Source organism: Lotus japonicus, chromosome 1 (assembly GCF_012489685.1).
Source record: "Lotus japonicus ecotype B-129 chromosome 1, LjGifu_v1.2".
NCBI lineage: Eukaryota > Viridiplantae > Streptophyta > Magnoliopsida > Fabales > Fabaceae > Lotus > Lotus japonicus.
Window position 1 is genome coordinate 124,831,392 of NC_080041.1, and position 13,799 is coordinate 124,845,190.

Here is a 13,799-nt window from a genome sequence, read left to right on the forward strand (position 1 = left end):
AGAATATAATAATTAATGGTATAACTAATTAAAATTTTAACTAAGTATTAATGTGTAATAAATTTCTCATAATTCAACTCAATTTACTGTCCTTTTAAAATCATATTTTTATTAAATAATAAATTGGGGCCCAGTTTTTTAAATACGTGATTTATAAGGAGTAGATTGACTAAAAATTAATGTTTCAAAAGAAACATTACATACTTTGTCATCAATTTTTTTTTATGAATTATGTAATTAGCATTAAATTAGTTCATAATTTCGGGCATAAATTGATGACAAAATACATAATTCTTTTAAAAATATTTTAACGACTCCCTCCGTTTCAAAACTATTGTAGTTTAAGCTTTTTTTTTTTCCAAAACCATTGTTGTTTTACATATCCAAAGCACATCATCTCATTCTCTTCCATTCATGCCCTCATTTAATATCGTGTCTCCCATGTACCACCTCTTATTCCCACCAATCACATTTCTCACAAATTAGTTTACCAATGATGTTCATTCTCTCTCTTTCATATAACTCACATTAAATAAGTGTGTTTCAGTCAAATTATAATATCAATTAATGAACTCTTAAACTTTGTGCATAAACCTTAAACTATAATAGACTGAATAAGAAATATGTTTCATTAATAATTAATGATTTGTATGATTTGTGATTTAATTTTGCCATAAATAAATTCAGAATTAAAAAACTTTAAAAAAGTAAAGAATTTAAAGCAATTAAAATTGATTTTAGAATAAAAATTGTCGTAATTAATTTTGCTAGAAATACGTTTAAAATTAAAAGTAGTTAAAAATAAATTTATAAAAATAATGTCGTCATTAATTTTATTATAAATAAGGAAATGAATTTAATACAATTAAATTTGATTAAATAGAAATATTGTCGTGTTCTATTTTACTATAAATAAGTTAAGAATTAAAAGCAAATAATTTTGTCATAAACTAATTCAGAATTAAAATCAATTAATATTTAATAAATGCTTTCACAAAATCAAAAATTTAAAATTAGAGTTACTAACCAATGTCGTCATTAATTTTAGTATAAATAATGAAATGAATTAAATACAATTAAAATTGATTAAATGGAAACCATGTCATGTTTTATTTTTCTATAAATAAGTCAAGAATTAAAATCAATTAATTTTACCGTAAATAAATTCAGAATTAAAAGAAATTAATATTTAATAAATGCTTTGACTTAATCAAAAATTTAAAATTACCAATGTCATCATTAATTTTGCTATATATATGACAGAGATTTGAATACAATTAAATAATTTTAAATAGCAATAATTTCATGTTATATTTTGATATAAATTAGTCAAGAATTAAAAATAATTAATTTTTTCATAAATAAATTCAGAATAAAAAACAATTAACATTTAATAAATGCTTTGACAAAATAAAAAATTTAAAATTTGAATCACTAACCAATGTTGTCATTTATTTTGCTACAAATAAGGAAATAAATTGAATACAATTAAAATGAATTAAATAGCAATAATGTCTTGATTCTAATTTTGAAAATATACTAAAACTGATTAATTGATTTGGTCATCATTTCCTTTTTTATAAAAAATAAAAACAGACAAAATCCTATATTTTGCACTTAATCCACAAAAATTCAAAATTAGTCAAGCTTTTTAAAGTATAATTAATTGATCACTTTAGTATCTTTTAATAATTCATAATTGATACGAATTTTTAAAATTGACCCAAAAAAGGGAATTAATAGGTGAGAAAGGAAATAAATAGATAAAGGCAGGAAAAATAATTTTTTTTAAAAGAAAGCTAAAACAATTGCATTTGAAACCCAACAAATATCAATTCAATTAACTAAAAGTTAAAACAACCAAATGAACCATAAAATGACGATCCGTCCCACAAAGAGAAGTAAAGCACAAAGGAAAGAAATTTAAAAGTATCAGTTCCTAACATTGCTTAAGAAAAACTGTATCCCACAAAAATCATAACTGATAACTCAAGCATCCACCCTTTCCTCCTCCAAGATTAGAGCCTTTGCAGTTGGCTTAGCCAACAACAGATCTGTGTACTCTTGGAATGGAGATTTGGTGAAGCGAGTCTCCTTCCAGAATTCAGGTGTCAGGAAACTGTAGGTTTTCAGCAAACAGTCAAAAGTTGCCTTGACGAAATTGCCGAGTGTCTTGGTGGATCCTCTGGAAGATATAGGATTCCCGAACCACGAGGCGCTGGAACCATTCTGACAGTTACGGAACCACACTTCCCTGTCACCTTGCACGGAACAGTGTGGGGCTTCCCAATCTTGTTCCCCCAGTACCCCCTCCTGACGGGGATCACAGAAAGCTTCGCCAATATGATTCCGCCGCGGATGGCGGTGGCGACTTCCTTGCTGCACTTCACGCCGAGACCGACGTGGCCGTTGTTGTCGCCGACGACGACGAAAGCCTTGAACCGGGTTCGCTGACCGGCCCGGGTCTGCTTCTGGACTGGCATGATCTTCATCACCTCGTCCTTGAGCGTGGGTCCCACGAGGGTGTCGATGATCTGGTGCTCCTTGATGGGGAGAGAGTGAAGGTAGATCTGCTCCAAGCTGCGGATTTTCCCATCCCTCACTAGACGACCGAGTTTCGTCACTGGAACCCACTTCTCCTCCTCATCGCGGCGGCCTGCGCCTCTTCTACGGCCTCCGCGTCCTCGGCCACCGAAGCCTCGTCCGAAGCCACCGCGATCGCCTCCGCCGCGTTCGCCTCCACCGCGTTCCGCCATTGATGCTGTGAATAGAGAGTGCGGCGCTGAGAGAAAGGAAACCCTAAAATGCAGAGAGAGAGTGAGGAGAGGAAAAATAATTTAAAAGTGAGAAAGGAAATAAATTTAATGACAAACATAAAAAAAATAATGAAGTAATTGAGGGAAGAAGAAAATGGGAAGAAGAAGATGAAGAGATGGGTTTGACGAAAACAAAATCAAACAAAATACCATTACATTAATCAAGAAAAAAAGCTAAAGTAGCATATATTCACTAAATTTGAATGGACTTGTATGTACAATATTACCTTATACAATAAACGTGTAATTCAAATTTTATAATTTCCTCTAACATGAGACAGAGTATAGATTTTGAATTTTTCTTACATAACGACCTGAAAATTTGCTCTACCCAGCCGAAATCTTTTCAGAGTTAGGCTCCTCAGAAAAATTGAATTCCTCCAACACCTTTTTGCCAATCCTATTTCCAGAGGTTAAAAAAATGTTTTCAACCTTTCCTATTTCTAAAATCAACCGTTATGAGTGAATATTAAAGGGGGAGAAAAAATCGATTTAAACATTATAGACAATATTTTAGAAAATAAAATCTAGACTTCACCTGTGCATAGGTAGTTCCAAACCATGATCTGGTAATCATCATCTGCAATTGAAAAAGCACTCAACTTATTAATAGTTAACGGAAAAAATTCAGATCTAACAGGTCGATTGGATGGAAAATAGGGAAGAATACCGAGAATGAATGGTCGGAGAGCAAGAGAGGCTGAGAGTTGTGGGAATCAAATGATGGAGAGAGATTCAAATTATGGAGAGAGAATGATGAATTAGAGTCTTAAATATATTTTTTAAGAGATTCATTATTCAAAAGACTTTCAATAATGGGCCTCCATACAAAACTCAAATGAAAATGGGCTGGTAATATTTTGGTCCAAATCAATATGAGGGTGACACTTGTCAGTCAAAGAGGGGGGTTGTGTGAGAGTTATTTTTGGAATGCCAAATCATCTAGATGGGGCTCACAACCTTCCTCTTTTCTATAGATGACTTCTCTCCTATGTAAAGTATTTTATCTGTTTTTTATTTATTAATATTTTTCATTCATTTTAAAAACTATTTCTTAAATGTAGACAATACATTTTTGTTGATGACAATGTCAAAACACTTTCCCTAATTTTAAATTTCAGAGTACACAATTGATGGTGTATCTTAATCCATATAGTTTATTTACTGTGATTAGATCTCGAATTCAGAATAGTCGGCATCTGAAAGATGACTAGATACATGATTTATACTAAAAAAAAGTCTAGTCTCCTTAACTAACTCTTATGAGATAATCAACATTCTTATCTCTTGAAATTAAAAGATCTCTTATCAAATTTCCTTTCTCTTTAATGCACATGACTTGGAAATTCTTAACAGTTTTTTTTTTAAGGGGAAAATTATTAACAGCTTAGTTATAGTTTTTTTTTACACAAAAAAATCTTTCTGAAAACCTGAGCTAGTTTATAATAATTGCTGTGGATTTTTAAATTAAGAATTCTTTTGGTCCAAAATTAAATTATTTTCATTCTCAAATTTTTATTTTATATTAAAGGTTATTATTTCTTTCAAATATTGCATGTTTATATTTATCTATTTATTCATTTAAGTTAATTATATATTTCTTATGCTTTCAGTATTTTATTAATTATTTTTAATGTACTATATTTTTAAATATATTCAAAAATATATTTGCTAAAAATTAGTAAGTTTGAACGCTTGGAGCCCCAAACTTTATATTTGCTCTTTTTCTTTAGTGGAACGTGATAAATAAACTCTTGCCTACAGGTAATAATATTGGTATAAATATTTAGAAGGAGACTATAGCTTCAACAAGGTTTCGTGGTGTAGTTGGTTATCACGTCAGTCTAACACACTGAAGGTCTCCGGTTCGAACCCGGGCGAAGCCATATTTTTAATTTTTGAAGTTTTTCATTTATGCATAACGCTTCCGTGCACTGCAATAGTAGTGAGCAATACGTTGACGTTTTTTCTTTTCCTATACCAATACCAATTCTGTTTTTATGAGCCAAACTCAAACCAAATATATTCTAAAAAGTAAAAACCAAAAACAAACGATTATTTCAGGAAATTAACAATAACAATCGGAGCACATAGCTTAAGATTTGTGGAATGATTGTAATTGAAACACTTGACATCTGATTATTCTTGCTCCATACCCTGTATGAGTTACACTTGAGGAACTTTTATACTCCCTCCGGTCCTATTTATAAGCAACAAAAAAAAATTCACATAATTTAAGAAATGTAGTTAAACTAGATAAAATGCATTAAATTTGTCTTAAATTAAAATGAACTTCCAAAATTACCCTTTGTTATTAGTGTTGGAAAGTGAAAAAGAGAGAGAATAATTAATGAGACACATTTTACAAGTTAGAATTAATAAGGGCATCATTGGAAAAAATTAATTAATATAGCTCAAACTTTCATTTGGTTCTTATAAAAAGGACCAAGATTTTTCTTCTCTTTCATGCTTATAAATAGGACCGGAGGGAGTAATTAGATCCCCTTAGATCTTGTATTGTGTTGATTGTAAATTTTTTGCAGTTTACCAAAATATGGATATGGCCATATAATATCTTGGCCTAGTATCATTTTTCAAGAAATTTGTGCATTAAGACCGACTATGCTTGACAGACCTAGCTAATAAGTTTGCTGACTGAAAAACTAGCTCAAAACTTATAAGGTAGGATATCATTATCTGAAACCTTAACAAAATATCATTCTCTGAAAAGAAGAATACTCATTATATATATGATATCATTCTCTGAAACCTTAACAAATCAACTACGAAATGTTTTATTTACCACAAACTTTATAATACATATAAATAAGGCTTAATTCCACTTTGGGCCCCTGATGTTTTATAAATGTGCGATATGCACCCCCCGTGTATAAAACGTGCGGTCAAGGTCCCTGACGTTTCTAAAACGTGCGATTAACGCCCTTCCGTCCAAATCCGTTTGGTTCCTCAGTTGACCAAACGGAAAATGCTGACGTGGCATTATTTAATTAATTAAATAAATGAAAAGCACTATGGGGTGCAATCCCGTATACAACTAGAAAAGAAAACAACATAAAAGAGAGAAGAAGGTAGTCAAGAAGCAACCAAGAACAAGGAAAAAGAAACGAGAGGAAGGCAAGTATGCTGCAAATCAGAGGAAACATAGAAAGCTCAGAGGACAGAAGAAACTGCTGCAAGTATGCTCCTAAACTACTGCAGTGTTCACCCCCAAACTACTGCTGATCTGAAAAATTCAATCTGCCTCTGTTCCTCTTCCTCACCCTCTTCTCCTTCTCATTCTCCCATAAACTCAGATCCGCACCCAGATCGACCTCTTGAAGCCATGTCGGCAACCAACAAGCCACAACCACCACCCGAGCCCAAACCGAAGCAAGACCCAGTCGAACTCGAACCCAGATCGAGCCAGATCGATTGCAGGTGATGGTGGGGTTGGGGTTCCGGTTGCTGGTTTTCATGGGGTGTTGGTTGGGGGTTGCAGGTTGTGGTTTGGTTTTCATGGGTCCTTTGATGATGATGAAGAAGAATAATAAGAAGATAAAGGTGGAGGAGATGAATTTCTGGGTTCTACAGGAATTAGAAAATTAGGTTTTTTTATTTTTATTTTTTTGAGAAGATGAAGGAGGATAACACTGGGAGGAGGAGATGGGTTGAGGTGTGGTTGAGGAAGCCATGGAAGGAGGAAGGAGGAAGATGAAATAAGAAAGAAGAAGAAGCGTGAAAGAGGGAGAGAGAGGGTCGAGTGTGAGAGAGAGAACTGAGTGAGTGAGAATCATTTTTTATTTTTTATTATTATTAAGTGGAGTGGGCGAGCCCCTAGAGGGGCAACGCCCAGGGTTCACACCGCCCGGTGGCGCCCCAAGCCAGTAGGGTTGGGCCTCGTTCAGCCAGGCCCACACGGCCCATTAAGGACCCTAGCATATGGGGGCCCAACACTACCTCTATAAATAGGTAGTAGATACCAATTGTAAGGGACTTTTGGCTCATTTGATGAAATAACACTCGAAATTCAGCAACACTCGAAATTCAGCACTCTCTCTCTCATTCTGATTCTCTCTTAGCACAATCCCTCTACCTCTAGGTACTATACCTCTCTTCAATGTTCATTCCCAGAACATTTGGCGCCGTCTGTGGGGACTGTAAACTTTCTACTCCCATTCACGTGGATTGATTGTGCATGAAGTTACCTCTGATTGTGATTAGGCAATTCTCTGGTTTTCTGATTTTGATTCTGTGACTAGTGATTGGTTTTCCGATCGAGTTTGCATCGTTTCTGGTTTGGATGGAGACTCGACGCAGGAGGCAACATCATTCACCAATGCGACAGCGGATTTCGCCGCCTCGGCGGCCTCATCGTGTGGTCCTGGATTCTCCGGTACGAACGACAGGAGTACAATCGCCTTCTCCTCCTCCATCACCTCCTGTACCACCACCTCCTCCATCGCCTTCACAGGTGGGATCTCTGGAGCGCTCACCAGAGAATTCACCTGCTCCGGAACAACAACCGGCGGTGACACAGGAGCAATGGCGCCATTTGATGCGCAACATTGGCAACATCCAGCAGCGGAATGAGCATCTACAGGCTCAGTTAGATTTCTACCGTCGCGAGCAGCGAGATGATGGAAGCAGAGAAGCAGATTCCGTGGCTGAGTTCCGTCCGTTCTCGGAAGATGTCGAGAGTGTGGCGATTCCGGATAACATGAAAACGTTAGTTCTGGATTCTTACAGCGGAGATTCCGATCCGAAGGATCATCTTCTATATTTTAATACGAAGATGGTGATAATTGCGGCGTCAGATGCGGTGAAGTGCAGGATGTTTCCATCGACGTTCAAATCGACGGCGATGGCGTGGTTCACAACTTTGCCGCGCGGATCGATTTCAAATTTCAGAGACTTCTCATCCAAGTTTCTAGTGCAATTCTCGGCGAATAAGAATCAGCCGGTGACGATCAACGACCTATATAATATTCGCCAGCAAGAAGGAGAATCACTGAAAGAGTACATGGCAAGGTACAGCGCAGCGTCGGTCAAGGTTGAGGACGAGGAGCCTCGAGCTTGTGAAAGCATTTAAAAACGGTTTGCTACCGGGAGGGTTGAACAGCAAATTGACACGTAAGCCGGCGCGTTCGATGGAGGAGATGCGTGCTCGTGCCAGCACTTATATTCTTGATGAGGAGGACGACGCTTTCAAAAGAAAGCGTGCGAAGTTGGAAAAGGGCGACACGTCGCCCAAGCAGCGATAAAAGGAGGAGTTTCAGATCGGTGGCAAGGCGGAGGGGAAAGAACAAGGTGCGTTCACGAGAGAATGACAGATCGAGATTCAGCGTGAAGGCGCATCCAGCGATGGCAGATCGGAGCAACACGGTTCAGACCGACAATGAAGAACGTCAACAGAGGTGAAGCTTCAGATCGAGGAAGCATGTAGGCAAGGGAGAGCAGATCGGTAATGACGAAGAAAAGAACAAAGGCGAGGAATCTGTCCAGAGCACAATACATGAGGAGCAGAGCCAATCCCGAGACGTTGGAATTCTGGCGGGCACGTTTTTGCTTTGGCGGGCACGTGTTGAAGTTAGGCGGTGAGCAAATTCTGGCGAGCACGTTTGCTTTGGCGAGCACGTGTTGGCTTTGGCGAGCACGTTTTGAAGGTAGGCGGCGAGCTAGTGTTGTTGGCGGTGGACTTCGACGGCGAGAGAATGTCGTTGGCGTTGGAATCTAGCAAGCACATTTTACTCCGGCGGCGGAATTCTGGTGGGCACGTTTTTGCTTTGGCGGGCACGTGTTGAAGTTAGGCGGTGAGCAAATTCTGGCGAGCACGTTTGCTTTGGCGAGCACGTGTTGGCTTTGGCGAGCACGTTTTGAAGGTAGGCGGCGAGCTAGTGTTGTTGGCGGTGGACTTCGACGGCGAGAGAATGTCGTTGGCGTTGGAATCTAGCAAGCACGTTTTACTCCGGCGGCGGAATTCTGGTGGGCACGTTTTGTTTTGGCCATGGAAGTTTGGCGAGTAAAGCGTTGCTATGGTTAAGATCGCTGGCCAACAAATTTTCCAATTCCTTCAAACTTTTCCTCCATCTTTCATTTGATTCCCTTCTCAGTTGTTGTATTTCCTAATTTTCTTATTTTGAAGTTGGTATTAGAAGTTATATTGTCTTCACTGGTTTTGATTCAGACAGAGAGGAGCAAATCGGATCAAAGAGAAAGAGTGGGTGAATTGAGGCACACCGTTAAAGTTTTGTGAAACTTGGAAGACTCTTCCATAAGCGGTTTGTTATTGGGTGGGACAAGCTCCTGATGGCGCGATTTAGTTACAAAGTGAAACAAGTTTCACGATGAACTAAATTAGCCCCGGAAAAGCCCACGTAACAACCGGATTCATTGGCGATGTGTGGGGTACAAATTGCCCATTCTACTGAGCTCCGCTTTGGTAATCCAACTAGCCATTGGAACCCAAAGCACTTTGAGTCCCGAAATGGGACGATCACACCAAGGGTGGCGACCTACCGCTAGGGTGGTGACCTCATGCCAAAGGGTGGCGACCAAACGCTATGGGTGGCGACCTGTAAGACTCAGTTTTTAGACACACAAAAGTCGCCAAAAGGGTGGCGACCTCACGCTAAGGGTGGCGACCTACCGCAAGAGGGTCGCGACCTACCGCAAGAGGATGGCGACCTACCGCTAAAGGGTCGCGACCTACTGCAAAAAATGAGGGTAGCGACCTACCGCAAAATGGTGGCGACCTACCGCAAGAGGGTCGCGACCTACCGCAAGAGGGTCGCGACCTACCGCCAAAAATGAGGGTAGCGACCTACCGCAAAATGGTGGCGGCCTTACGCTGAGAGTGGCGAGCAAGTCAAACTAATTTCTTATAAGGCTAAAGCAAGATGGTGATGGCGATGCGGCAAGTGAGGACACTCCTACTCCTCATGACTTGGACACAGAGTCTGGTGGACTTGTAGACTATGGCGAGTGAAGGAGCATGCGTGCTGGGCGGATCTTCTCCTAGGGACGATGCGGCGGCGACTTCAGCTTGAAGACACATTGTGCTCTCATGCTTCGAGCTCGGTGTCTTGTGGACTGGTTGAGTCCCTTCACCATATTAGGGGACTCGCCCAGGAAGCAACTTGATCCATGAAGATGCTACGAGGGGCGGATGCGGGAGAGATTGGCGGGAGACCATGTCACCAGGCGAGCCAGCTCCTATTCAGCGAGTCACGTCATATGAGGCGGGCCACCACGACTCCTTAATCTTGTAGGCGTTTGTACACCATCTTTCTAGGTCCCGCGTCAATCGGAGATTCATGTATTTGCGTATTTCCTTGCGCTATTGGCGGTTTGTGTTTCATTTGCGCCATGTCGGCGACCTACACGCTTTATACATTCTTTGTTGATCCCGCCAAGTAGCGTGGCTAGGTGATCTTCTAGGCGGGGAAGCTATTGCAACCAGAAGCTTGGGAATAGTTCCTGCGCGTTGGTCGAAACCGCCAGCCGAGGAACGCCGTACCAAGTGGAAAGTGGCAACGGGCGACCTGCTAGGGGGATCACAAGGGGACAGAGATTGACGGTCACATTTTGGAGACACACTTCGCTCTCCTGCTTCGAGCTTGTGGACTTGCGGACCAAGGGCGCTCGCCCTTCATCTTTTCACGCCATGTTGGCGACTTGGATTTTTGCATACACGATGGATAAGCATTAGGCAGTTATGTTATAGTTTTCTTAAAGACACACTTAGCTCTCATGCTTCGAGCTCGGTGTCTTGTGGACTTGTGGACTGGGCGAGCCCCTAGAGGGGCAACGCCCAGGGTTCACACCGCCCGGTGGCGCCCCAAGCCAGTAGGGTTGGGCCTCGTTCAGCCAGGCCCACACGGCCCATTAAGGACCCTAGCATATGGGGGCCCAACACTACCTCTATAAATAGGTAGCAGATACCAATTGTAAGGGACTTTTGGCTCATTTGATGAAATAACACTCGAAATTCAGCAACACTCGAAATTCAGCACTCTCTCTCTCATTCTGATTCTCTCTTAGCACAATCCCTCTACCTCTAGGTACTATACCTCTCTTCAATGTTCATTCCCAGAACATTAAGTTTTAATATTTTATTATTTTTTATTAGAAAAATGATTTTTTTTATGAAATTAAATAAGTGTCACGTTAGCATTCCGTTTGGTCAACAGACGGAACCTAACGGAAGGGCGTTAATCGCACGTTTTAGAAACGTCAGGGACCTTGACCGCACGTTTTATACACGGGGGTGCAGATCGCACATTTATAAAACATCAGGGACCCAAAGTGGAATTAAGCCTATAAATAAATATCCAAATTAAGGCTATATTTGGATATATACAAACGGGCTTGGAGACCAAATGAATTAAACCCTTATAATTGATTGTGATGAAAGTCCAGATGGTGCACTCAAGTGGCACACTAGTTATTGATGATCAAGATCCAGTTAATTTAGGCACCGCAAGCAAGGGTTCAAGCTTTCTCATGGTCACCCCTAGATTGTCCCTCATATCTATTGTTGATCTTGTGACACTACTATCAAGCTCCCAATCAAACCGATGAAGCAATGATCCCAAGACCAAGTGAAGGATTCTATGAGCCAAAGGCACCCCTGCACACATTCTTCTTCCTGCTCCGAACGGAATCAGCTCGTAGTCATGACCCTTGTAATCACTCTTGCAATCAAAAAACCTCTCTGGCTTGAAAACCAAAGGCTCATCCCACACATCAGGGTCTCTTCCAATTGCCCATGTGTTCACAAAGACTTGTGTGTCTTTGGGTATGAAGTACCCCATGAACTCTGTGTCCTTCATCGCCTTTCGAGGCACAAGCAATGGAATCGGAGGATGCAACCGAAGTGCTTCCTTAACCACGCCTTGCAGGTAGGGAAGGTTGTCTATGTCACTCTCCTCCATTTCTCTAGCCCCAACCACTGAACTCAGCTCGGCTTTCACCTTCTGCATGCTCTCACGGTTAATTAACAACTCCGTCAAGGCCCATTCAATTGTGCTGCTTGTTGTTTCTGACCCAGCCAAAAATATTTCCTATAAGAACCAAATCAGCAATGTTATTTAGTACTAAGAATATGTTAACATGATTCAGAAAAGAGGGAATGTATAAACATGCATCATGCATATCACTTATAAAAGGAAAATAAGAGTTTTGACTTTTTAACCCACATAGAGTTGTCTAACTTATTTCCCGAGACATGCATTAAGTGAGTACGTAAACATCTCCAAATAAATTATTCTTCATAGTAACTGTCTAGAGATCGAATTTTGGACTCGATACCTTGTTGGTTTGACCATTAATCAACTTGGGCACTTAACATGCATAAAGTTAAACAATTAACACGCATGCCCTTTAATTTATGGACAGTAAATCATCTTATGGGTGTACGTACCAATATGAAAATGTTGAGGTCTTTATCAGAGATGTTGAGTGTTTCTTGACTCTCACTCTTCTGAAAGTCAAGCAACACATCTAAGAAGTCCCTCGTCTTGTTCTCACGCTTTTCCTCCAAACGCTCCTTCACAAACTTGGAAGCAATTTCAAGAGCCTTCCCCATATCCCTCTCCATCTTCCCCCTCAGTCCCTGCGGGTCCAACCACCTCAGCCACGGGAACAGGTCCGTCACGTTGGCGTGACCTGTCCACTCCATCAACCCCATCATCGCCGTGAAGAATTCCGATCCGGATTCTGAGTCCGGGTCGAAAACATCACGAGACAGCATCAGGTTCCCGAACAGGTTGAATGTCATTAGGAATACGAACCTCGCCACGTGAACTCCCTTCTCCGATTTGGTCGATTCCTCGGAGATCCAGCGTAGCATGTCGTTGACGCATCTCCGGCGGACAGTGGCGGTGGCGTTGATGCGTTTCAGGACGAGCATGTCGACGGTGACGAGGCGGCGCATGAGGCGCCAGTAGGAACCGTAAGGGGCGAGGGCGAGGGAGGACTTGTGGTAGTTGTGGGCGCGCATGGTTTCCGTGATGGTTCGGTCGGCGAAGGCGTGGTCGTGGTTTTTGAAGAAGACGGTGGCGGCGTTGGCGGAGAGGATCGCCATGGTGTTCATGGCACCTATCCGGAGCCACACCACGGGGCCGTAACTGTCCCTCATGTTGGTGAGGGTGCGATGAGGCATTTCTCCGAGTTGGAACATGTTTCCGAAAATGGGCCATCCTGCCGGGCCCGGCGGAAGGCGGCGGTTGGAGGTGGAGATCTTGCGGCGGAGGTGGCTGAGGAGGAAGAGGAGGAGGAGGGGGAGAGACAAGAGTAGGAGAGTGAGTGGAGGATAATCTGAAAGCAAAACCATGGTTGCAAAGTTGGTTTCCTCTTTGGACTCTTGTCTAGGCTCTCTTTTGTACACGAATGCATACGTACATAGTAGACAACTAACATAGAGGTGATCGTAACATAACCAATTTATTATTTTGCAATTATTGATCACCTTAATTATTATAGAATAAAAAATAATTAAATCGTTTGAGTTTGCAAGAAACTTTGAAAACAGCTGGCTAGAATATTTTATTCCAGCACATGTTTTTAATTTGTAGGATAAAGATCTATTCAGGTATATACCCCAAAATGAGATGAGATAGGAAGACAATATAGAAAGAAATCGAAAATGTCATGTGAAGTAACACAGGTTAAAAACCGCGACTAACTGGTATGTCAATTGAAATGCCGCCAGAAATTGTATGTACAAAATTGTTGCTTGAGAATTGAATGTCTGTAACATGATAGCTAGTATGAAGTGAATTACCCTCCTAATCCAGATACTGAGGACAAGCCATATAATTGGAAATGGGGTGGGTGGTGGGCTTCTACTAGTAGTAGGTTCTTTGATGTTACCATGTAACTTAACTACTTTTTTTCTTTCCTCCTCTTTTCTTGTTTGTATTGGGTTGAAGTACCCCCTGTACTTCACTTCAATATAATATATATTGCTTATCAAAAAAATAT

The 13,799-nt window shown here is 40.6% G+C and overlaps 1 protein-coding gene, 1 non-coding gene and 1 pseudogene across 2 annotated transcripts; 1 reads left to right on the forward strand and 2 right to left on the reverse strand.

The window, feature by feature from the left end:
• Window positions 1-1,808: 1,808 nt before the first annotated feature.
• LOC130730250 (40S ribosomal protein S2-4-like) lies at window positions 1,809-2,938 on the reverse strand (annotated as a pseudogene).
• Window positions 2,939-4,628: 1,690 nt separating this feature from the next.
• Window positions 4,629-4,702, forward strand: TRNAV-AAC (transfer RNA valine (anticodon AAC)). The gene has a single exon. It is a non-coding gene; the product is annotated as a tRNA-Val (tRNA).
• A 6,335-nt stretch (window positions 4,703-11,037) lies between these two features.
• Window positions 11,038-13,194, reverse strand: LOC130730251 (cytochrome P450 76A1-like). Its single transcript, XM_057582201.1, has 2 exons — window positions 12,238-13,194; window positions 11,038-11,878 (listed from the first exon to the last, which is right to left on the reverse strand). The coding sequence occupies exons 1-2, from the start codon at window positions 13,147-13,149 to the stop codon at window positions 11,270-11,272; spliced, it is 1,521 nt and encodes a 506-aa protein (XP_057438184.1). The 5' UTR covers window positions 13,150-13,194; the 3' UTR covers window positions 11,038-11,269.
• Between the last annotated feature and the right edge of the window lie 605 nt (window positions 13,195-13,799).